The sequence below is a fragment of the Pangasianodon hypophthalmus genome, chromosome 14 (assembly GCF_027358585.1).
Source record: "Pangasianodon hypophthalmus isolate fPanHyp1 chromosome 14, fPanHyp1.pri, whole genome shotgun sequence".
Lineage (NCBI taxonomy): Eukaryota > Metazoa > Chordata > Actinopteri > Siluriformes > Pangasiidae > Pangasianodon > Pangasianodon hypophthalmus.
The window spans coordinates 21026609-21051879 of NC_069723.1; the positions used below are offsets into that span (position 1 = coordinate 21026609).

The window sequence follows — 25271 nt, forward strand, 5'->3', positions numbered from 1 at the left end:
CTGACGCAAAACACACACACACACAGTGGTGTTATTATAACACAATATGATTTTCTCTGACACACTTTGGTGTTACTATGACAGTAAGATTTTACTATGACACACTTTTGTACTGTAACATTCTAGGATTTAACTATGACACACTGTGGTGTTACTATGATACCCTTTCGTGTTAATATGACACAATATGGTGTTGCTATGACACACTATGGTGTTACAATGACACACTATGGTGTTGCTTTGATACATTACAGTGTTACTATGATACTCTTTGGTGTTAATATGACACAATATGGTATTGCTATGACTATGGTGTTACAATGATACCCTATGTTGCTGCTTTGATTCATAATGGTGTTACTACGATACCCTGTGGTGTTGCTATGACACACTATGGCGCTACTATGATGCACTATGGTGTTACTATGATACAGCATTATTTTTCTATGACACTCTATGGTGTTACTTTGACATAGTATGTTTTCACTATGACACACTACGGTGTAACTATGAAACACTCGGGTGTTATTATGATACTCTATGATGTAACTGTGACAATATGTTTTCACTATGACACACTATGGTGTTACTCTGACACACTATGGTATTACTCTGACACTGGTGTTACTATGACACAGTATGGTGTTACTATGACACGTTATGGTGTGACTCTGACACTGGTGTTACTATGACACACTATGCTGTTACTCTGACATCCCCTGGTGTTAGTATGACACACTATGCTGTTACTGTGACATCCCCTGGTGTTAGTATGACACAGTATGTTTTTCCTATGACACATTATGGTGTTACTATGGCATAGTATCTTTTTTCTGACACAATATCTGTTATCATGACACAATATGGTGTTACCATGACACAGTATGTTTTTACTATGACACAGTATGGTGTTAGTATGGCACAGTATCTTTTAATTTGACGTGCTATAGTGTTACTATGACACGCTTTGGCGTTACTACGATAAACTCAGGTGTTACTATGAGGCAATATAATTTTACTATGACACTTTATGGTGTTACTATGACAATATGATTTTACTATGACACACTTTGGTGTTACTTGACACAATATATTGTTACTCTGACACCCTGTGGTGTTACTATGGCACAGTATGTTTTTACTATGACACACTATGGTGTAACTATGAAACACTCGGGTGTTACTATGATACACTATGGTGTTACTATGACACTCTGTGGTGTTACTATGACACACTATGGTGTAACTATGAAACACTCGGGTGTTACTATGATACAGTATGTTTTTCCTATGACACATTATGGTGTTACTATGGCATAGTATCTTTTTTCTGACACAATATCTGTTATCATGACACAATATGGTGTTACCATGACACAGTATGTTTTTACTATGACACAATATGGTGTTAGTATGGCACAGTATCTTTTAATTTGACGTGCTATAGTGTTACTATGACACGCTTTGGCGTTACTACGATAAACTCAGGTGTTACTATGAGGCAATATAATTTTACTATGACACTTTATGGTGTTACTATGACAATATGATTTTACTATGACACACTTTGGTGTTACTTGACACAATATATTGTTACTCTGACACCCTGTGGTGTTACTATGGCACAGTATGTTTTTACTATGACACACTATGGTGTAACTATGAAACACTCGGGTGTTACTATGATACACTATGGTGTTACTATGACACTCTGTGGTGTTACTATGACACACTATGGTGTAACTATGAAACACTCGGGTGTTACTATGATACAGTATGTTTTTCCTATGACACATTATGGTGTTACTATGGCATAGTATCTTTTTTCTGACACAATATCTGTTATCATGACACAATATGGTGTTACCATGACACAGTATGTTTTTACTATGACACAATATGGTGTTAGTATGGCACAGTATCTTTTAATTTGACGTGCTATAGTGTTACTATGACACGCTTTGGCGTTACTACGATAAACTCAGGTGTTACTATGAGGCAATATAATTTTACTATGACACTTTATGGTGTTACTATGACAATATGATTTTACTATGACACACTTTGGTGTTACTTGACACAATATATTGTTACTCTGACACCCTGTGGTGTTACTATGGCACAGTATGTTTTTACTATGACACACTATGGTGTAACTATGAAACACTCGGGTGTTACTATGATACACTATGGTGTTACTATGACACTCTGTGGTGTTACTATGACACACTATGGTGTAACTATGAAACACTCGGGTGTTACTATGATACACTATGGTGTTACTATGACACACTGTGGCGTTACTATGATACCCTTTCCTGTTAATGTGACACAATATGGCGTTACTATGACACACTGTGGCGTTACTATGATACCCTTTCGTGTTAATGTGACACAATATGGTGTTGCTACGACACACTATGGTGTTACTAAGACAGATTATGGAATTACTATGACACACTATGGTGTAAATATGAAACACTCAGGTGTTACTATGATACAGTATAATTTTACTGTGACACATTATGGTGTTACTATGATACACTCAAGTGTTAATCTGAGACAATATTATTTTATTATGACACATTATGGTGTTACTCTGACATCCCATGGTGTTACTAGGACATAGTATGTTTTTGCTATTATACGTTATGGTGTTACTATGGCACATTATCTTTTTTCTGTGACACACTATGGTGTTATTATGACATGATACAGTGTTACTACGAGACAATATAATTTTACTATGACACTTTATAGTGTTACTATGACAATATTATTTAATAATAATTAATAATATGGCCCACTATGGACTTACTACGACAAAATATGTTTCTACTATGACACACTATGGTGTTACTGTTATACACTAAGGTGTCAATATCACACCTATTTTGCTATAATACACTATAGTGTTATTATGACACTCTATCGTGTTACTAAGACACTCTGATTTTATTATGACACACTATGGTGTTACTATAACTGCATAATCTGAATGGGGCAAAACTTAACATAAACAGCTGCATTACCTGATTCTGAATACACAAACCTTTCCCCACTTCAATATTAATGTAACCTTTATTCTTACTAAAATTCAAGTCGCAATACAGCCTAATGAGTTTACTATGTCTTGGAGTTGATATGAAACACTTTGCCTTTTCTTTTCTTTTTTTAATGTTCAATTTTCTAACCCTGTACTTCATCACAGAAATTGGGCATTGGATCACCTACTAAAAAAAATTGGGACTAAGAAAAAAATCAGTAACAGTAAAGAGATAAATGTGTTAATCAGTGAAGTTATTATTAAGAAAACTGTCTGCTGATATGCCATTCCCAAGACTGCTGTGTACAGAATAAACTGTGTATAATTAAACTGGCAATGAGGAAACTGATGTATGTGTTTGGGACATATGCGCTAAAGACCAGGGTTGCCAGATCTGCCTGACAAAAGCAGTTCAGTGTAACATTACAGCAATGTTAAAAAAAATAATAATATCTCTTTCTCTGTGGTTCTAAAACTCATTGCATATTGTGTCATGAATAAAGAGAATAAATGAAAAAAAATGAAGGCTGATAGTTGAAACATAGCTCTATTCTATGATACAACTTCTTTGAGCAACACTAGCTATAATGCTCCGAGCAACACACATGGTGTTAATTTACACCTGATCATGGCAAGCAGACAAAATGACCAAAGCTAATTGCACAAAGTTTAGTGAAATAAGCAGAGTATGTAATCACCCACGCTTCCTGTTTCTTCCAATTTTGTGCAGATTTCCTCCTTTTTTTGTGCATATGCACATGTAGGAGGGAGAGAAACATCTGCATTTTACACTCTTGTACCTTCTGCGTTAACTATGCCTTTAGGCTCATACATTCAGTTTCAATTTCATTCAGCAGAATATTGCCTAATTGCACCTGAACAGAATTTAGCGCATAATGTGCAGTATGTCATTAACTTATTACATATTAGGATTTTACAAACATGGTCACACACCTTGTAACATGAGTGTATAAATTTGTAACAGTTTCCACAGTTTATATAGTACTAGTCAGAAAGTGACATTTATTTATTTACCTGTTTACATACTTACTGACTGACTTATTGATTTAGTTACTTATATATGTATTTATTGTAAACGTATATTTTACCAGTGTAGCTTATTTAGTAGGTTATCTGTATATGGATGGGATGAATAGAAAAAATGACTTATATATATATATATATATATATATATAATTATATAATATATATATATATATATATATATATATATATAATTGTTGAATTCTATGTGTGGTTGCACCTATTTTGTACATTTTTGCTCTGAGTTTCCAAATTAAATTCATGTCTACCCTGTACATTTGGTGAGTGTTGATTTTTAGGAGCGATACCTTCCTTCGTTGATTAGCTCAATAAAAGCCAAGCCAGCATTCTTCTGTATGGAGTTCTGCCATTCCTAGAAAACAAGAGGAATGTGGTTATCAGTTGTGACTTTTATCTGCATCTAATATTCTAGACTGGCTTAAGAGCTGTCCTTGTATTTTAAAAACATGATTCGATACAGAAAACCATTACTTTCCAGCCAGTACCCTAACAACACGTCACCAACACCTTGATGGTTCTAATTTTGACAAAAGGAAAGGTTGCACATCCGCGAGCGAAAGCTAACACTACATAAAGCTGAAACAGAGTTCCTGTGAGAGCAGGCATCTTTTCGTCCTGTGAGAACAGATCCGTAAACACAAGAGAGACATAATTGTGGAGTGAAACCGTATCCCCTCGCCCCTTAAATACAGCCATTTCCTCTCTCTGAGCACCAAGTGACAGACCACTGAAGACTTCTATCCAGAGGCCCTTCTGGCTCCACTCGCCCGGAGCGCTGCTGGGACCTGTGGCAAGTTTTATTCACTCTGTCTCTCACACACAAACACACAAAGACACAGAACATGGGTCTGGAGCTGATTAAGAGGCCATTTGGGAGCTCACTCTGGGAAAACTCTGCCGTTCTCCTGTTTGCTCACAAAGGTATGAGTGTTGGTTTGGAGTTGAAAAAATGAGGGGGGGGGGAGAAAGGAAAAAGAGAAGCTGAAAAATGTTCCCAGGTCCTGGGGTGAGGAGAAGAGAGGGCTGAGACAGACGTGCTGAGATGCCCAGAGCAGAAATATGAGTGATGCAGTAAAAAAATCATGCTCACACAGTACACCACTCAAAGACTTCCTCGTATCCGGGAGGTTAGGACAGGTCAACAGTTCTCTCTGGACTGAAAGAGTGACAGACGCAGCCGCCTGTGTGTGTGTGTGTGTGTGTGTGTGTAACAGTGTGTTTATTAGAAATTGTGTTCTCTACTACTTTACGGATACAGTTTACTATTCTCTCGAGATATAGTGGAGATATAGAAAAGTGGTTTCAACTGCCAACCTTAACCCTTTCATGCATTATTTAAAAACATATATATATACACATAAACATATATATAGGAATATCATGTGTTAAAAATGTGATAAAACATTCTAACTGAAAAAAAAATCTTATCTAATAATCTTATACAAATGTGTTTATAAACAAAAATTATTAACACTCAGGTAAATAACTGAAATAAGTATTTAATGTTGACGACCACAATTACAGAAAATATAATTTTCAATAAAATATGCTAATATCCTTGACATGTACAAAATACAAAATATGTACAGGATTAAGGACTATTGCATAATACTATTGCATAATAAGATTTTGGAGCTAAATTAAATTATAATAGAAAAAAGTATGGACACTGTGCATGGAAGAGTTAAGGATTATGAGAGAACCTTAATAGTTCTATGTAAAACCATACAATAAAGAGTTTCCCTTTTAGGAACCTCAAAATCCTTAATTTTCAAAGGAACCCTTTATATGCAGGGTATAAAAACATGTAATGGTGTTCTGTTATAAGAAAATAATCCACAGCTGGATGTGGTCCAAAGAAGAGTTACTATATTCCATCGGCAGCTTGAGCCGAAGTGTTTTATTCCTCTTACACCAGCAATTTGCCAATGATTACAATTTTGTATTAATTAAAGAACGATGTCAACTTTTTATTATTTTGTATTTACATTTAATGTTGTGGAATGTCTGCAAATCAAGTCAGTTCCTGTTATCACTTCTGTTACAGCAGCTATAAACTGTCGTTCCCTCACCAGACGCTCATTTTTATCTCTTTTGAAGTTAATAAGACAAAATACACAGTTTGTCATGTAACCAGGAAAGCATAAGTACAAAGACCTCTGTCCTGAAGACTTTCCCTGTGTCTGAAAGCTTAAAGTTACAGCTTTACCTCTGACCGTTTCAAAGCCCTGACACTTAAGACTCCTTCGAAAAATGTTACATAAACATCACCATATCTATATTTCCACACATCTTTTCAGTCTGTTTCTGTGGAGTGTCTGTGTGAGTGCCTGCTATAGAAAAGATAATGCATTAGAATGAGTGCATTGATATAAACCTGTAATAGAACATTAATTAACACCTTCTGAACCAGAATTGAACATCATTCAACAGTGTTGTCGTACAAGAGTGTATAATTACATACTAATCATTAAATATCAGACTCCAGTCCAGCAGAGTTCGCATAATTTAATGAATAAAGTAAGCAAGTGCAGCTTAGTTAATTAGGTAGAGATCATAAATCTTCTCTACAGATTTGATAATAAAGTGTACTTCGGCATGGAAATGGAGATGTTACAGAGATGTCATGGATATGTATTCAGACATATTGCAATGCCATCAGCATGCAATTGTTATAAAAAGACCCTATAGTGTATATACATTTCATATGTTTTTTCATAAATTGTGTATTTTCTTTAGACAACATCACACATTAATAAAATACAGTATAGGCACAAGTTTATTAATTTGGAAACAAAATAACAAACCGAAAGTAAATTGTGAACCAGCATTATGATTTGATATCTCATTTAAATCTAAATATATCTGCCATTGACAATCAACATTGGGGTATGAAATTATTTCAGACCTCTCAGATGTGTACATATATATATATATATATATATATATATATATATATATATATATATATATATATATGTGTGTGTGTGTGTGTGTTAAAGTGGCACTGTTTAGAGCAGGACTGTAATTTTGTCAATGACGATAACCGCTTGAGTGTTTGAAATCCTCACTTAGATCATCTTGAATGGTCTGGTGTACATCTTTCCATGAATTTGTTAAGAGATATATTAAGATCAGGACTCTGATCTAAAGAATAGTAGGTATAAATATGAACAAGTGAGGGTGATTTGAGATTTAAGTAATGCTGTGAGAGCTAACCCCAGTCCTAACGCCAACCATATACTTTGTAAACTGAGTCAAGTAAAGTGTTTCAAATGTGAAAGTCTGTGACCATGTTGGTCCTAAGAAACAAATCTAAACTTGAATTCTTAATCCTCGCTTAGCATGAGACAATAGCAGAACGCATCTGGTTCCCAAATGTTCTGAGTGACCCCCTGTACCTCCCTCGTCTTCTGTTTCCTTGTGTTGCTGTCCTCACCGTGCCCGTGTGTTCATTTGGACCCTGACGAACCCTTGCTTCAGAACCCCAGATCAAAAAGCGCTCACGTGACAAAAACAAACACAGGAAAAATGACATCAGACTGATACTGGAAAGCTGACCCAAAATCCAATCTGCTCTGCTTTCAGAGACGGCGCTGTAAAGCTCGTCTTTCATGCCATCTCTCTTCGCATCAGGCTGTGAAACAACGCTCCCTGTGGGGAGCCGAATGGGATTGTGAAGCGAATTAACACGCATGTGCACCTCCAGAATGTGGTAATATGATCCGTCATGTAAATAGAGAATGTGATCACAGGCAAAAGTGGCTTGCCAAAGCCTAGTGAGGGTACATCTGAGAGAAATCAGAGGATGGGAGAGGAATTCAGACTCAGCAAGCATTAAACACTGAGGGACAGGAATAATGCTGGTGCTCTAGAGGATGAGAATGAAGCTGATGATTTAGAGGACAGGAATAATGCTCATGACTTAGAAGACAGGAATAACAGTAATGTTTTGGACTCGAGATTTGGAAGACTGAAATAACGCTGGTGTTTTGGAAGACTGGAATAACGCTTGTGTTCTGTAGGACAGGGACACTGCTGGTGTACAAAAGAACACAAACTACATTTTTTTGTAAATTATTTCAGTCAGCTGGTTTCAGCACTGAGCTGCCAGTGTGCCCTTTTTTTTAAAATAGAATAAGAGAAAATGATATTAGTGCTATGTACTTATTCTACCCCATATTTATAAGAATTCTGCTCTTCACCAGATTACTCCCTGCATCAATGGTCATAAACATGCCAAGGATATTATCTGCCATAGCCATTTGTATTATAATCCTAAAAAAAAAGTGAAATTCTTTCAGTATTCATCCCAAACTTCCTTTCAAAGTTCTAGAAATCTCTGAACCAGCAACAACCATTTTACAAAAAACTGACTAACTTCAACAAACTTTTTAAGGCCAAAATCTAAAAACAATAGTATTTTTTTCCTCCTGTGTGTTGACTGGCTGAGCAGTCCTACCCCTCTTCCAGTCTGGAGCTCAACCTTAATGCATGCTCACAAATTTGCGGTGTCTCAATCTGACCTGTCAAGAGCAAGAACAGGCGCTTTTCTTTTATCTGCCCTTTACCATTGCCAACATCTGGAGGTCCTCCAGCAGTAAATCTCCTTGTCTCCGTGGTCCATCCTTTAAGCACATTTAAGCTGCTACATGGAATCGACCCTCGTGACCTCTGGCACAATTTCTGCCATTCTGCAGGACGGAGTAACCGGCTGTCTGCAGCCTCAGATGAATCAGCGTGATTAGAGAGCATAAATAACACAAAAAGCTGTGAGATGATTATCACTAATTTATTCATAAAAGTGACAGTTTGCAAAGCAGAACAGGGCGAAAGGTTGGCGCGGCAAAACCCCTGCTGTCTGGGAGGATTAGAGCTGAGACAAGTGAGGCAGAGTTTAAGTGTGAGGTTGTTGGTTTTGAGGCAACGTCTCTCCCTACTGTGTGCCGTCTGAGTGGAAATAAACTGCGATATGAAAACCACTGTGATATATGCTATGTTACAGTGTTACAATGTTAAAGTACAACAAATTGAATGATGTTTGTATTAGAAATTGTGATAATATCAGTTGTACTTAATGGTTAATAATAGCATCTTATAAGCAAAAATGAGTTAAAGTTATAAATATGTTATTTGCATGACACTGAATCAATGTGAGACGTTTTACACATAGCTTTCTGGATATTTGAACCAAAGAAAAAAAGAGAAAATAAACGCTTGATGCCACACATTTTGAAACAGATAGTAATGATTCTCCATATTCAGGTGATTTCTATGCACACTTGGCAACAGCTTCTTTAACTTTTTCCATCTCAATATTACTGAGCAATGAATAAAAGAGGTTTACAAATACATTTCCAGCCATACATGCTCCTCAATCAAAGTTTTACGAATACATTTCCAGCCATACACGCTCTTCAACCAAAGTTTTCTCTCTAATTCAGCCGTGACAAATAGACTAATAGGTGCCAACGTGACCTAAACATATCAAAAAATAAGTCATAACTGCTTCCAATACATTGAAAATCAAAAGCTCATAGCTCAATACCTTGTCAAACAGAACCTTATAATAAGTCTCAATGTACATAAACCAAGCATAAAGGACTCAAAAAGCCCAAACTATTACATTACTGCAATAAACCTCTACCTTGGCTTTTCTTAAAATCAATCCTTTCATTTTCGGGCTACCATTTCAGCTCTGCCTTGAGAGAGCGTGTATAAATCATGGCCTGTGGAGTGCTGGCTCCAAACATGCCCTGATGCCTCCAAAAGGACATTGGGCCTGATCTCCGGTTTCACCCCTCCTGGTCCTGATCGATAGATCAGGCCTAGCTTTTACCCTGGGAGCTTCTAATGGCAGGAAGTCCTGGAGCCAGCGTAATGCTATCTCTGCATCGAGGGAGGGAGGGAAGAGGAAGGGAAGAGCCGAAAGATCCTGACGCATTTCCCAGTAATAACTCCAACATACACAGAGCACCCAGGCTCACTCATCAGCCATAAAAACTAAAGAAATGGCAAAAAAAAGGAAACTTCAAAAGGACAGGAGCAGAGCAGCAGGACTTGCGCTAAGCGCCACTCAGTCTGGAGGCAGGAACCTTTATCAAGGCCTGCTATGGATGTGCATAACTGCATGAGCATTAACTAAATCTCCTCCTGAGTGGCGTGTTCAGAGATATGGACAGCACCGAGGTGCCACTGGCTTCCAAAAAGCCCCATGGAGCTCTACAAGCAGCGGGATCCTCCAAGAGAGACGCTGAGGTAATGGTTTCCTTATGGGCTCGCTGGGCAAGACTGATGGGCTGACAGAAGGTATGTTAAATATCTCCTCCTCTGACGGCAACACTGGGAGCCTGACCCTTTTGAAAGGGAAGGCTTAACAAGAGACCAGGGAGATCAGTGAGCTGTAATATGTCACTGGGAGTTAAAGGACTGCTGGGAAGCTCCTGTAGGACCGTATGCCGAGTGTACATAGGGCTTGTCGGGGGCATCTTTTAATGCGCTAGACAAAAACGAACCATTTAGAAAGAGATCGCTCTTGCAAGTTCTTAAGATGACAATTTTACAATTCAGCTCACATGCTCAAAGCATGCAGCTTCATGTTTGCACCAAAATTTGCTCATTAGAAAGTAAGAGATTAGAAAGTAAGAGAATGCAGAGTGTGAAAAACAGATTCACCTGAGAGCAAAGCAGCATGACCAGCTCCACCACTGAGGTACTCGACTTCATGCACACCAGACCTGATAGAGAACACAGAGAAGAAGACATTAGGCATCCTATTCCACACTCGTGTTCACTAATATCAATGTAAATTTGCTACGTAAGGAAAAATCTTTGCCAAATGTATTGTCATGATAAACCCTTCTGGTATTAATATTCTTAACGACTATATTGAGTAAGGCATGAAACCAAGTTACTGGGTTCACTCCAAAGATTTTTTTTATTTATCAATAAAAGCATGTCCAAAATTTATTTATTCCTCTTACACCAAAACAATTTGTGGAAATTAAATACATAAAAAATTAATGCTGTAGAAAGTCCAAAAAAACAAGTTAGTTCCCGTTATCAATTATGTTAGAACAGCTTTTTCCAGTCTCTTGCAGTTAATAAGACAAATAATTGTAGCTTCTCATGTGACCCAGAAACCATAAAATTCTGAAATCCTAAAAATCTTCTGTCCTGAAGACTTTCCCATGGCAGAAAACCTTACCTCTGACTACAACTTTACCTTTAACTGTTACAAAGGTTTATATTATATGGAGCATCTGCCATACAAGTCCTAGTGAATTAACTGTTACTATAGAAACGATAACATAATAGAACATACGCCTTAATATAAACCTGTGATTTGCATTGAAACCGAAACTACTGTCAGAACTGCAACACCTTCTGACCAATCAGAATCAAGAATTCCGCATCACTGTGTGACAACAATGAGTATTATATCTGCAATTTTGCCACGTTTGTGTAAATAAGCCTGTTTAAGTGTGGATGCACGTAGAGCTGTATGATAAAGCCGCTGTCATGTCAACAGCCAGTCTTTCAGACGGCTAACAGTTCTCTGAGCGCAAGATAATGTCTCTGGAGTGGTTAGAGGTCATCTTCTGCATGTCAGTCTGAGATTACTTTAAGGAACATAAATTGTGGTGTATCTTTTCTAAATCCTTGGACTGCCCCGATGGCGCCAAGAGCAATAGCAGCCAAGAGCAATAGCACATTCTTGTTGAGGAAAATTCGAATAAACATAATAAGGTCATCAAAATCCTCTCACACAGACAACAACACATGACTAAACGTATTTATTTTCCCAAGAGAAATGCATGAGGCAGAGCGACAGACATGGAGTGATATAGTTTTGAGAGAGCACTGTGTCTGTAGTAAGAGTTTCATTTCAAAAATTGTTTTATTAACCCTAGCATTTTTGAAGAAGGCGTCCTTTCTTTCTTTCTGGGAATTGTTAACATTAGTGTTTGAGTTAAAGTGTTTCTTTAATTACGGCACCCAGCACATGGGCATTTTCCAATCAGAATCGAGAACTCAACCTCGCTGTGGTAAAAAAAATACTACATATAAGTGATATGAATCCTCTAGTGCACAACTGTTGTCTATATTAATATCTATGAGTTGCGTATACAATGGATATAAAAAGTCTACACACCCCTGTTGAAATGGCATGTTTTTGTGATGTAAAAAAATAAAACCAAGATAAATCATGTCAGAACTTTTTCCACCCTCAGTGTGAAATATAAAACATTTTAGGGAAAAATAGGAAAAATAAAAAAAAGTTACAATAATCTGGTTGTATAAGTGTGCACACCCTTTTATAATTGGGATGTGGCTGTGTTCAGAACGAACCAATCACATTCAATCTCGTGTTCAAAAGTAATTATCATACAGCTGTCACCAATGAAATTATTCTAAGTTAACCCCAAATAAAGATCAGCTGTTTCTGTAGGATTTTCTTGACATCTTCTTGGTTTCATCTGACTGCTGAAGCCATGGTCTGCAAAGAGCTGATAAAGCATGCATGGTATCTCACTTGTTGAAAGATACTAATCAGGAGAGGAGTATAAAAGAATTTCCAAAACATTAGATATACCATGGAACACCGTGAAGGCCATCATCAACAAGTGGAGAAAATGGAGCACCACAGTGACATTATCAAGAACAGGAAGTTCCTCCAAAATTGACAAAAGGACGAGACAAAAACTTACCACGTAGGCTGCCAAGAGAGGAGCAATCTCTTGTATTCTTCACAAGTCTGAGCTATGGGGTAGGGTGACTACATGGAAGCCCTTTCTCACAAAAAAATTCAAGCCCAACTAAATCACCTCAAACCACGTCACAAAATGTGTTTTGGTCTGATGAGACCAATTGCAAAAGGTATAATAATTCCATAATTCCAAAAAGTATGTTTGGTGCAAAAAAAAAGCACACAACAAAAGAACACCATAGCCACGGTGAAGCATGGTGGTGGCAGCATCATGCTTTAAAGCTGCTTTTCTTCAGGCAGAACTGGGGCTTTTATCAAGGTGGTGGGAATCCAATTTTAGTGCCAATTTTAGTGCAAAACCTTCAGATGTCTGCTAGTAAGCTGAAGATGAAAAGGAATTTCACCTTTCAACACGACCATGACTCAAAGCACACATCCAAATTCTATAAAGGAGTGGCTTAACCAAAAGAAGATCATTGTTTTTGAATGGCCTAGCCAGAGCCCGGACCTGAATCCAACTAAAACTCTGTGAGGTGACCTGAAGCAGGCTGTGTACAGGAGATGTCCTTACAATTTGATGGATCTAGAATGTTTTTGGAAGAAAGAGTGAGGAAATATTGCCAAGTCAAGATGTGCCACGCTTTAGACCCTTACTCAAAAAGACTGAGTGGTGTAATAAAATCAAACGGTGCTTCAACAAAGTATTAGTTTAGGGGTGTGCACACTTATGCAACCAAGTTATTGTACTTTTTTATTTTTCATATTTTCCCTATAATGTTTCTGATTGTTTTTCACTTAATGTTTATACGTTGTAATTTCACATTGAGGATGGAAAACGTTCTGACATGATTTATCTTGTTGCTTTTTGTTTTTTTTAACAGGAGTGTGTTTATATCCATTGTAGATGCTGAAGGATTTGACTTTGGATGGCAAAATATTTTCTCAAAGCCAGAAGCCCAGCTTGTAAAATCCCCTATGGTTGTTATAATCTATGACATGAATTAGGAATCTCTCATCCTTCAACTAAAAGAAATTCGGGTCACTGAAAAGGGTCCAAACCACTACTGGAAAAGGAAGCACACAAAAAAGGGTAACGCAAGCAGACAGCTAGAGCTCTGGATGCCTGAAATAGAGACCTTCAGTGTGTTCCTATTAGCATCTTGTAATACAATGCCACTATCTAGGTCTACATCATGCTCAAAATATCCGTATCTGTATTCAAATTCAAACCAGAAGTGGGCGTGGCCAAAATTGGAAGGGTTTTTTCTTCTCCTAGAAACACCGGAAACACTGGGGGAAAAGCAGATGTAGAAATTCCAGCAGTGTCGGCATGGTGGGTGAATGCTGGCTCTGACAGTTCCTCAACCTCAGCTACATCACTCAAGTTCATAATTATTTTTAGCCAGACGTTTGTGCAGGACTATTCTTCCTGCTTGCAGTATGATTTTTGTTTGTACCTGTCCATGATATGCAGTTAGTTTTATTTCCCAAAATATAAACAAACTGGTAATGCATCATTAATTTAAATGCATCACGCAGCACCGTATGGTCACGTTAATGAATGTGCTCTTTGTTTGTCCTATGAGCTTCATATTTTACAGATGAAAGTAAAAAGTTTTTGTTGCATCCTAGAGAATTCCAGGCCTAACACACACACACACACACAAATCTGTATTTGTATATGTTTAGAAACACATCTGTTCATTCAGAATAATGTTTTTAGTCGGTTACATCCATAGTTCCCATACAGAGACACTTAAAGACAGGATGTGAAATTTTCAACATTCAAGTGGTGTTGCTTTTGGTTTGTTCCATGTCTATGAGTAGAGCACATCATGCTTGAAAAAAATGAAGAAAAAATGAATTTATTTAAAATATTTTTTTCTCCAGGTAAATTTTATCATTTTATAAATGAATGCAGTTGTGAATATTTGATATCTTTATTACAATCTATCAAGCTAATAAGCAGAAATAAATATCAACATGTACACACATCTGTTATCACATATAACTGTTAATTCCCCAGCATGCTGATGGAGAGGTCAGCCATCTTAACTGCCCCAAATCTGCCACCATGTCATTGAAACGTCCTCTTATATCTGAATGATCACTTCCACGCTATTCAAACCGCGGAAGCTACAACTGTAATAATTCAGAGGCCAAGTATCCTTGGCCCCGTCCTTACAATCCCTCTTTCACATTTACGAGGCTGAGGTTATTTTCCAGCAAGGCGTACATGGTGTAACCTCTAAACGAGTGGCGTGACCTCCTACTCTCACTCCATCCTCCCATAAGTCAGGTGGCTGCTTGACCCCAGGCTCACGCTGCTGGACAAACTAAATGCATTCTATTTAAACAGAGCCATGCCAAGCTTTTCCAGTTAATGGCACTGTGCCTGAATGTGTCATTGTCAGACGGCTGTGGCAGCTCCACGTCAGGCTGTTGAGCATTCACAACAAGCGCACTGTTCCACCATGGGGCCTCGATCTCAACTCCAAGTGCACGAGAGCGGTTCAGGGGGCCGGCCAGGACATAATTGCCCCCTGTGACCGCGGGTCTGAAGGGGGGACGGGCAGGGGCTTGACCCCTGATGCCGTGTCGGGTGATGGATGGTGGGTAATTACGGGTAAATACGGCGCCTTTGCACCGGCGAACAGTATTTCAGCTGTGAGAGAGAGGAAGTGAGGAAGGTGGAGAAGAAAACAGGCATCTCTTCTTCTAGGCTGCAGGATGGACGGATGGAGGAATGGTGCCAATGCTGTGGAGGGATGGTAGAGCAAAAGGGATGAGTCATCCACTGGAAATTGGTGATTATGTGTCTGGGAGTATGCTCAGCTTTGTTTGGGAAGGGATGGCATAGTAACACACGACTGTGGTCAGAAATATTTTGAATGGAAGAGATGATCGTCATGCAGTTTTGCTTTGTAGAATGGAGCTCTACAATTTGTCATGATAATAAACATATGTAGAGTCTGGAACAAAAGTAGGACTTCACTACTGACTTTGTTTCTTTGAAATAGGGACTGTTTCATTTTTTAAAAAGTCAGTTGAATTTCCTAAACGGGTTTACATCACTTTTCACTAGGAGATAAAGAAATAAATTAAATTAATAATAAATAAATAAATAAATAGAAATTAAAATGTAGTAAAAACAATAACAATAAGCACAAACGACAACAAACAACAACAAAAAACAAATAATAATAATAATAATAATAATAATAATAATAATAATAAAAAATAATAATAATAATAAAAAAATAAACCTATAAAAATAAAAAGCTACAATTTCAAAATTTTTGTTTATTTGAATAATTTTGCAATAAATAATAATAATAATGATAATAATAATAGAATGAATGAATTAATTAATTAATTAATGTGTTCTTTAAAAAACACAATGCCTACAGTTTCCAAGGTGTTTTTTTTTTTTTTTTTTTTTTTTTGCATGGCTATTATACCAATCCTTTTTAATTCCAATAACCTCCTGGTCAGTAGTGGAATTGCAAGTTATTATTATTATTATTATTATTATTATTATTATTATTATTATTGCTACACTGCTAACAGTTGTGGCACATTGTATTGTGACAATGAAATATCAAGCCATTTAAGCAAAATGTACTGACTGTTATTTTACCAGAGTTGTCTCTGGGTTAAAATGCATGTCTTAGAGGGAAAAAAAGAAAAGAAATATCACACATCATTTCAGAAGTGGTAGTCCAAAAGAAAACATTTTTCTTTCTTTCTTTTTTAAACACTATCTGGAAATAATGACTGCTTAAATAAGCATCAGCTGAGTAAAAGTTCGTGATGAAATAAAAGCGAATGGTGAGAGCACACTCAGATGCTTGGCCTTTACTGTCTGCTATTGAGAAGCAGTTTCAATAAGCGTGAGAGAGACGTCTACTTAAACTAAAGCCATCGGGAATCACGCTGTTTTGTCACCGCTTGAAGAAATGCAGTCTGAAGTGAAGGAATGAGCGCTCGGATGCTGACGATGGCTTTTCTCCACCAGTTGGTGTGATTGAGCGCAGAGCTCTGTGTGTATCTAAGGTAGATGTTTATTTAGACTCTTGGCAGCGTGAGATCAGGCCTGTGTTCACACTTATTCACACTCGTCACAGCAACACACTCCGTTCCTTCCTCTTCACTTTAACCTGACTGTATCTGTCAGCTCAGGCACTCACTGTGTGATGTCTGTGTAAATTAGTGAGAGGAGTCCATACACACACACACACACACACACACACACTATCTCTCACTCTCGCTCTCTCTCTCTACACACACACATTTCCATCTACTCTCCTTCTTACTTCTGCTCTGTAGTTAGATATGTTTCTGTAAAACTGTCCTTCATTATGTTTCCTCTCTGTTTCTTCTTATCTACATTATAGAGTTTTAGCAAATAACAAACAAACAAACAAACAAACAAACCAATAAGAAAGTCAGAGTGGGTGAAAGAAAGAAAACAATGGAACAAACAAACAAAAAAGAAAGAAAAAATAATAAAAACTGCAAAGAAAGAAGGAAAGAAAGAAATAGAAAAAAGGATAAGTTGGTTTAAAAAAACAATGGAACAAACAAAAAAGACAAACAGAAAAATAATAGAAAAGAAAGAAAGAAAGAAAGCGGGACAAACAAACAATCAAACAAACTAACAAATACACATAGAGGTATGTGACATGTTTTATGTGATATAAAACTTTATTATGATGTCAGGATTAAATCTCTGAGTATGAGTATGAGAGTGTGAGAGTGTGTGTGTGAGAGTGCGAGAGTATGTGAGTATGTGAGTATAAAAGTGTGAGAGTGTGAGAGTGTGTGAGTGTGAGAGTGTGTGTAGGAGAGTGTGAGAGTATGTGAGTATGAGAGTCTGAGAGTGTGTGTGAGAGAGTGTGTGTGAGAGAGTGTGAGAATGTGAGTATGAGCATATGAGAATGTGTGAGTGTGAGAGTGTGTGTGTGTGTAAGAGTGTGTGAGTGTGAGCGCGACACTTCAACCCTTCACCCTGTATCCACTGTGTGAAACTATTTCATCTGAGTAAGTGCTGGATTGACAGGAGTTTGGCCTTCAATGTGTGAAAAGTTTCAGAGTGTGTGTGTGTGTGTGTGCATTTCTGTCATTACCAGGGTGTTCCTCTCACAGGAACACATATTTTCTCTGCACTGTAATCACGTGTCTCGAGGTTTGAACCTGCAGGAATACATTAAACTGAACAAACTGCTATTGAGGAGCGCTGGATGGAGGCTACGCTACACTAAGCTGGTAGAGGCACTGAACACAGCGTGGCGAATGAGTGTGAGTGTGAGTGTGTGTTTGTGTCTGAGAAGATGATGTCTGGGTGTGAACGTGTATCTTTTCATTCCCCACCACTACACCGGGGTACTGCTGTCCGAAAGTAACGGTGAGGGTGTTCCAGCGAGGTCAGCCGCCACGTTCAGCAAAAACGAGCAGAATCTTTCACCTTCCTGCTACATAATAATAATTCGGGGTTTTTTTAGGAATGTAGCTCTAAACCAGCAGTTATGATAATGAGAGCTCTGACACTGTCAGAATTTCAGTTGATTTCCTTATTATAATTAAATAAATTAATAAACACAGGAAGAGCAAAAATTGCTTTTAATATTATTTATTTATAAAAATGATCCTGTACCTTCTATAAGAAGCTCTTGGCCATGGCTGCCCAGAAGAGTGCGGCTGAGGAAGGGTGCAAAGTCCACGAAGATCTCCCTCAGCAAGGGGGCGACCTTCTCCAGGGCTCGCTCCAACTTAGCAGTGATGCTGAGAGAGAGAGAGAAGGAGAGAGAGAGAAGGAGAGAGAGAGAAGGAGAGAGAGAGTGAGTTATAAAATACTAAACCGCAGCACTTCGGGTTCCAGAGTGGTGTAACAGAAAAGCGTTCAGAGATCGCAAGCTCGAATCCCGACGATGCAACAGCCATCTGTGGCCAGGAGTCTAACAGACCAAAACTGGGTGGGAGGGACAGTATACTCACTCTCTCTCTCTCTCTCTTTCTCTCTCTCTCACCTGTCAATCACAGCAACACTAGCCAATCATGGGTGTCTGTGATGTATGAGGAAGAGGGCAGACTGCACTTTTTCTCCGAGTGCACTACGCCACCCCATGACGCTGCATGAGCAGCAGTTTGAAAAGATGTGGTTGGTTGGTTTCACAAGTCTCAGAGGAAGCATCTGATAGACTTCCCCCTCCCAGCCTGGTAGCTGTCGTTTAAGCGAGGAGAGCTGGCTGGAGGGTGGGAATTATCCAAGACTAAACTAAAGAGAAAACTGGAAAGGCGGTTCACTTTTGACTTCTCAAATCTTAGTGATTTTCTACCATCAAGAAAGATAGATAAGATAGATAGATAGATAGATAGATAGGATGAAAGAAAAATGAAACAAAACAAACAAATAAGACAAAGAAAAACAAAAGAAAGAAAGAAAGAAAGAAAGAACAAAAACAAACAGAAAAAAAGATAAGTTGGTTAAAAAATGAAACAAACCAAAAAGACTAAATGAAAGAAAATAGAAAAGAAAGAAAGAAAAATCAGAAAGAAAGATAGTTTGGATGAAAGAAAAAAATGAAACAAAGAAAACTAGTTAATTAAAAAGAAAGATCAGAGATAAAAAAACAAAAATAAAAGAAAGAAATCCAAAAGAAAGAAAGAAAGAAAGAAAGAAAGAAATGAACTAACAACTAACAGACAAATAAACTAACAAAAAAGAAAGATAGGGTGAATGAAAGAAAAAAACAATGAAACGAAAAATTAGTTAACTAAAAAGAAAGATCAGAAATAAAGAACAAAAATGAAAGAAAAAAATCCAAAGAAAGAAAGAAAGGCTTTGAGATAACACAACAAGGTGTATTTTTGTCATATTGACTTTAAGAGAGAAAAAAATGAGAGAACGTAAGTGAGAACAGGAACTAAAGTTTTTCGCTGATGTTCCTCAACATTAAATGTAACTATAAATGGATAAAAAGCATGTTCATTAATTAGTAAAAAGAAATTGCAATCGTTACAAAAATGCTGTAATACAAGAGGCAATGAAGTACTTGTGGGTGTCACGCCAACGTCAGAATCGGCGTCACATTATAACTCCCAAGAGTCATCATGCCTACAAACATGGCCGCCAAGAACCACAGTTCCCACACTGCTTTGCAGCCTACAGAAATGTCCTCCACGGACTACAGCTCCCAACTCACGCTCTCGTTATCACGCTCAAGTTCCGCTGATTACTAATCACACACACACCTATACTCAATCACACACACACACACTATAGTGTATATATAGAGTGTAAACACTCACTCGATGTGAAGTATCGCTCAGTGTAGCTTGTCCTCCTGCCGTACCGAGCCTGGTTATTATTGTCTATTGCTTTTCTGGTTTTGATCTTTGTCTCGTTTCCAGGTTCCTGATTTTAGTCCTCGTCTGCCATCGTCTATTTGAACCTTACCTGTTACAATGTTTAAGACTTTGCGTTACGTTTTAAATTCATCTGCCAGTTTTAAAAAATAAAGCACTTCAACCTGCACCTGCAGTCGTCTCTCCGACAGGGGGTGTGTGCTGTTTCCACCCTGATGCTGATTATTTTCTAATATCAACACATCCTGAAGTGTTTTATTCCTCTTACACCACAGCAATTTGCCGCCAATGACAAATTTTTAACTTAATTTATAAATGAATGACTTTCTACTTTTAGTTGTGAAATGTTTCTATTATCACTTACATTATAGCAGCTGTAAGCAAACAAAAATAATGCAGTGTGTTACTGCGAAACAAAAAAAAGCACTAACACTGGAGACTCCTTCCAAATGTGTTAAAGAAGCATCTTACAGAAAAGACTTTCTTCTTTTTTCAATAACATATTTTTGATATCTGTTTATTAATAATATTTTGTAATAATGTGAAGTGTCCGCCATACGAGCTCCTGCGAATGACCTGTTACTATAGCAACGATAAGGCATTACTATAAGCCTGTGATTTGCAGCTGCACTACTGTCAGAGCTGCAGTTATAGAAAATTACTCAACACCCTCTGACCAATCAGAATAGAGAATTCAGCCACACTGTGCTATAAAATGGAATATCAGAGCAACATGCGCGTATCTGTGTGATACATTTGTGAATTAGTTAGCTTAGATTAGTTAACGTGAGGCGCTTGAGAGTGAGTGTCTCTCAGTCGAACACAGGTTAGACATCAGAGCCTCTGCAGCCAGACACCTTCATCATTGACTTCACACTCTCTCTGAGTGCTGCCGGTTACTGCTGCCATGGCAACTGATCTGCCATTCCTAGTGCAGGAGAAGAGCTGAGGTGTGTGTGTGTGTGTGTGTGTGTTTGTGTGTGTGTTTGTAAAATGGAAAGACCCCCAGAGAGAATCTCACATATATACCCACGCATAGATACACACACACACACAAACACACACACACACACACACACACACAACCTTTTTGGCATGCAGGCAGTAGCTAGGCTATGTGATGTCTGTCATGTGAATGAATGGACTCAAGGTCAGAATAGTCTCCACACACACACACACACACACACACACACAAAACTTACATATTTCAGTTATTTTATATTATCACTTAGTAAGCCCTGCTTGACAGTTCACACACACACACACACACACACACACACGCCACCTGAGGTGATGTGTAAGGTGTAGGATGTCTTGTTTGTCGCAACCTCGGCAGCAATGACAAAAGCAAGCCGTGTGATCTTTCACCTGAGCTGGAAACAAAAGAAAAAGCTCCAGCATCTGAAAGCGGATAATGACACACACACACACATACACACACACACACACACACACACACACTCAGGCACTGGCCACAGTCCCCCTCTGGTGGCAATGATCTGCTGCTGCACTGTTCTTTTTTCAATTGCAAGGCTGAACACATACACATACACACACACACACACACACACACACACAATTAACACATCAACATAATTTGTCATTAAGTAATTAATACATACATACATACATAAATAAATAAACAAACAAACAAACACTGATGGTCAGATGTGTAAGGTTTTTAGAATATAATATAATAATAATAATAATAATAATAATAATAAAGTAAAATAGAATAAAATACACGGCAACATGCAAACGCAGAAAAGTGGTAACTCGGTACCACAGAAGGCTGGAGATATTGGAATTGTGGCTGATTACACATTGTGTTGACTTTAACAGTGGACAATTTGTGGTGACCAGTTTCACAATTTTCTCCACTTCATAAAAAAAAGGCTGTAAATTAGAGCTTTACTGCCAGTTCTTTTTGTCTCTTTGTTCTTTTTTTAATTTACTTTAATTACACTGTTCATTTATTTGATTATATTTTTAAGCCTTAATTCAACCAAATGAAATCAATAAGCCCAAATTTTTATTTACAGTGTAAGGCTTGTGTAGAGTAAAGCCACTTGAAGGTGTTGCCATCTACTCCTCACACAGAGTGCATGTAGTTAGCTACGGAGTTAGTAACCTAAGTTAATGCTACATTCGACTAAAACTTTGACTAGAAAAACCCAGAGAAAACGCCCCCTCCACTCAGAATTCCTACTCTGAAAGACGGGACAGTCTCCTCAACCCCGAGTTCAGCAAGTGACATCAACAGCCATCATCATGGCTGCTCACATCCTTAACAATAAACAAAGTAGCACTACCTATGTGAAAATGAGTTATACTGTATACATATTCTCTTGATAAATCTATAACACTGTTATATGTGAATGTCTGAGAAGGTAAATATACATCACTCATCACAGTTAGCTAGATTTTTGCTAACAAACATGAGGCATCCATGTTTTTCCCACTTTATACAGAGGTTGAAAATGACACATTTCTGTTATTTAAAACTGTGTGGTTCTCAGGTTTCCAGTAGCATTGTTTACTTTCGGGAGTACTGCTTATCCTTCGTGTCCACTGTAATGTCTTTAAGTCCAAATTTTTTCAAAGACAAAAGCATGAGGGCTTCTGTGTTCCTCTCTTCGCAGCATCTATGAAATTTAACAGCTTTAAGCTTCCACAGTTTCCCTGTTCAGAGTGAGCTTAAGAAATGACGGTTAGCAAACCTACACTATGACCCATTCACCATTTCCACTCATACGCAGGTCTGTAGCAGGCACTTTACACCAAAGAAGTGTAGTGCCATTGCTTCTTGAATTGAACGGCTACAGTACTCAAACACCATGGCTCAGGATTATTATTAACATGACTAACATTGTTAATATTATATCTTATAGGTTTCCATGGTAAATAAATACGTCTGTAGGGAGTGAACTGGAAATGCATGGTAAATATAATGCAGAAGTGTTTGTAGTCCATTACAGATGCACTAAAGCACATTCCAGGACAGTATTAAATCGTGTTTTTGCATGCTGTATGCATATCTGGTCCAGAAATTGTCCATACAGCGTGCACTGTCTTACCTCATGTTCTCCATGGTGTCCTCGGGCATGGGCCCGACCGTCTGCACTGCAGGCAGGTTCTTACTAGTGGCTCCGTTCACAAAGCTGGACGAAGACGAGCAGGAGGAAGTGGCAGGGTCTGTAGCTCCTAGCAGACATGAGACAAAGCAGATAAACACACACTTTAAATGGTCTCTATACACTCATGGCGTGCAAATATCACTTTCAGAGTCTACTCCAATACTGTATGTATGTACATAAATATGCATCGATACTGATTATTCCACTTTTATACCACAATAATGTTAAAGTCTCATGTGATTGGTCAGAAGGTGTTGATTAATTTTCTATAACGGCAGCTCTGATAGCAGTGCAGCTGTAAGGTAAATCACAGGTTTATATTAATGCACTTGTTCAAATACGTTACTGTTTCTATAGTAACAGCTTACACAGGGACTTGGATGGTGGACGCAGTACATAATCTAAGCCTAATATTAAAAAACAGATTTAAAATGTGTTGATATTTAACAAGAATAGTAGATATGGTGAAGTTTCTGTGAGGTGATGTATATATAACAATTTTGCAAGGAGTCTCCAGTGTCAGCGCTTTGTAACTTTAAGTTTTCCAACTTTTTTTTTTTAATAAAGTCTTAAAATAGAGGCTGATGAGGGAATGGATGTTTATAGCTGCTGTAATGTAATTGATAACAAGTACTAATTTGTTTTGTGGATATCTGATGTAACTATAAATGGATTAAAAAGTATGACACCATTATTTAATCAATAAAAATGATAATTGTTTGCAAGTTACTGCATTATGAGTAATAAAACACTTCGGCATGTGACGTTATCATAGTAAGAGTAAACACACTTTCATTCAGGGCACATCACACCATTCCGTTGTTGATTATTTATAAGTGTTTTATTCTTTACTTATAAGGACTTAACACTTGTATTGCTGTCATTTCCTATAATGGCTAGCTTCTCTTAGATTGTGTTATTCCTCACTTGTAAGTTTCTCTGAATAAAAGTGTCTGCCAAATGAATAAATGTAAATATAAGGTAAAAAAAACAGTGATATAACACCTCATAATATGCAATGCCATATTCACTTGGGAACAAAAAAACACTGACAACTAAATTATCTTTCAAAAGCGTCTTCATGCTGCCACCAAACCCATAATGTTGCCCTTTGCAACATATTACAATATATTTTTGGTCAGGAAGCAGCATAACTACATCAACAGCAGCTCACAACCTCCTCCCCATGAGAGCTCTGATCACTGTCTACATTCTTCTCATTTCTGTTCCTGTCAAAGCCTCATCTGCGCCGCAGCTCCTCTGGCCCCCAACATGTGATAGATACATCACAGGGACGGACTGTCACCGACTGAAAGCGTGAGCCGTCTCGAGACAGCCGAGGACGGGAACTCTATTACGCAGCCGTCACTCGGCTTGGCAGAGACAGGCATCCCTCGTTGACGTTAGGAGACATAACGTCTCATGGATCCATCCTGGAGCAGACTTTGGTCAAATCCGAAATCGATTCCATGCACTTTCCCTTGTGCCTTTCTGGCTGAGGTGAGGGGTTTAGCTGGGTGTCAGTAATAGGTCCTAAGGTTGGCTGTGCTTTTCTGTTATGCAGTTAGACATTTAGAAATGACACCAGATGAATGCAAAGTTCCTCTGATGATCTCCTTAGCATTGCAATATGGAAAGCTAATCTTTCCAGAAAGACACTTGGTGTTAAAGGAGTTATAAACCAAACTGCATTACCTTTCCTTCATACACAGACTAAGGAATGGACTATGTAGTAATACTGATATCAAGACTCAGTGTGACACCATGCTCATTTACTCATTCTCAAAAAAAAAGTTCCTATGGCACATGATGTGACATAAGCCTGGTGTACGTTGTTGCCCTAATGAACAGCCTACATAGTGGCGCAATTAATCAAAGCAAAGTAGACGCAAACTGTGTAACCAACACTGCAGCTAAACCCGGCTAGGCAAGAGAAAAAAAAATA

The 25271-nt window shown here is 37.9% G+C and overlaps 1 protein-coding gene across 5 annotated transcripts in view; it reads right to left on the minus strand.

Annotated features, from left to right (window-relative positions):
* Positions 1-25271, minus strand: part of nbeab (neurobeachin b) — a 344194-nt gene that overhangs the window by 159811 nt on the left and 159112 nt on the right. For 4 of the 5 annotated variants that reach the window (XM_026934784.3, XM_034310661.2, XM_053239985.1 and 1 more), the window contains exons 31-34: positions 23267-23393; positions 18478-18605; positions 10787-10848; positions 4399-4463 (exon numbers count right to left, since the gene is read on the minus strand). In XM_026934784.3, the coding sequence (XP_026790585.2) occupies positions 4399-4463; positions 10787-10848; positions 18478-18605; positions 23267-23393 (382 nt within the window). Of the gene's footprint in view, positions 1-4398; positions 4464-7550; positions 9157-10786; positions 10849-18477; positions 18606-23266; positions 23394-25271 lie in introns of those variants that run through there. The other variant, XM_053239986.1, reaches the window with a different exon arrangement.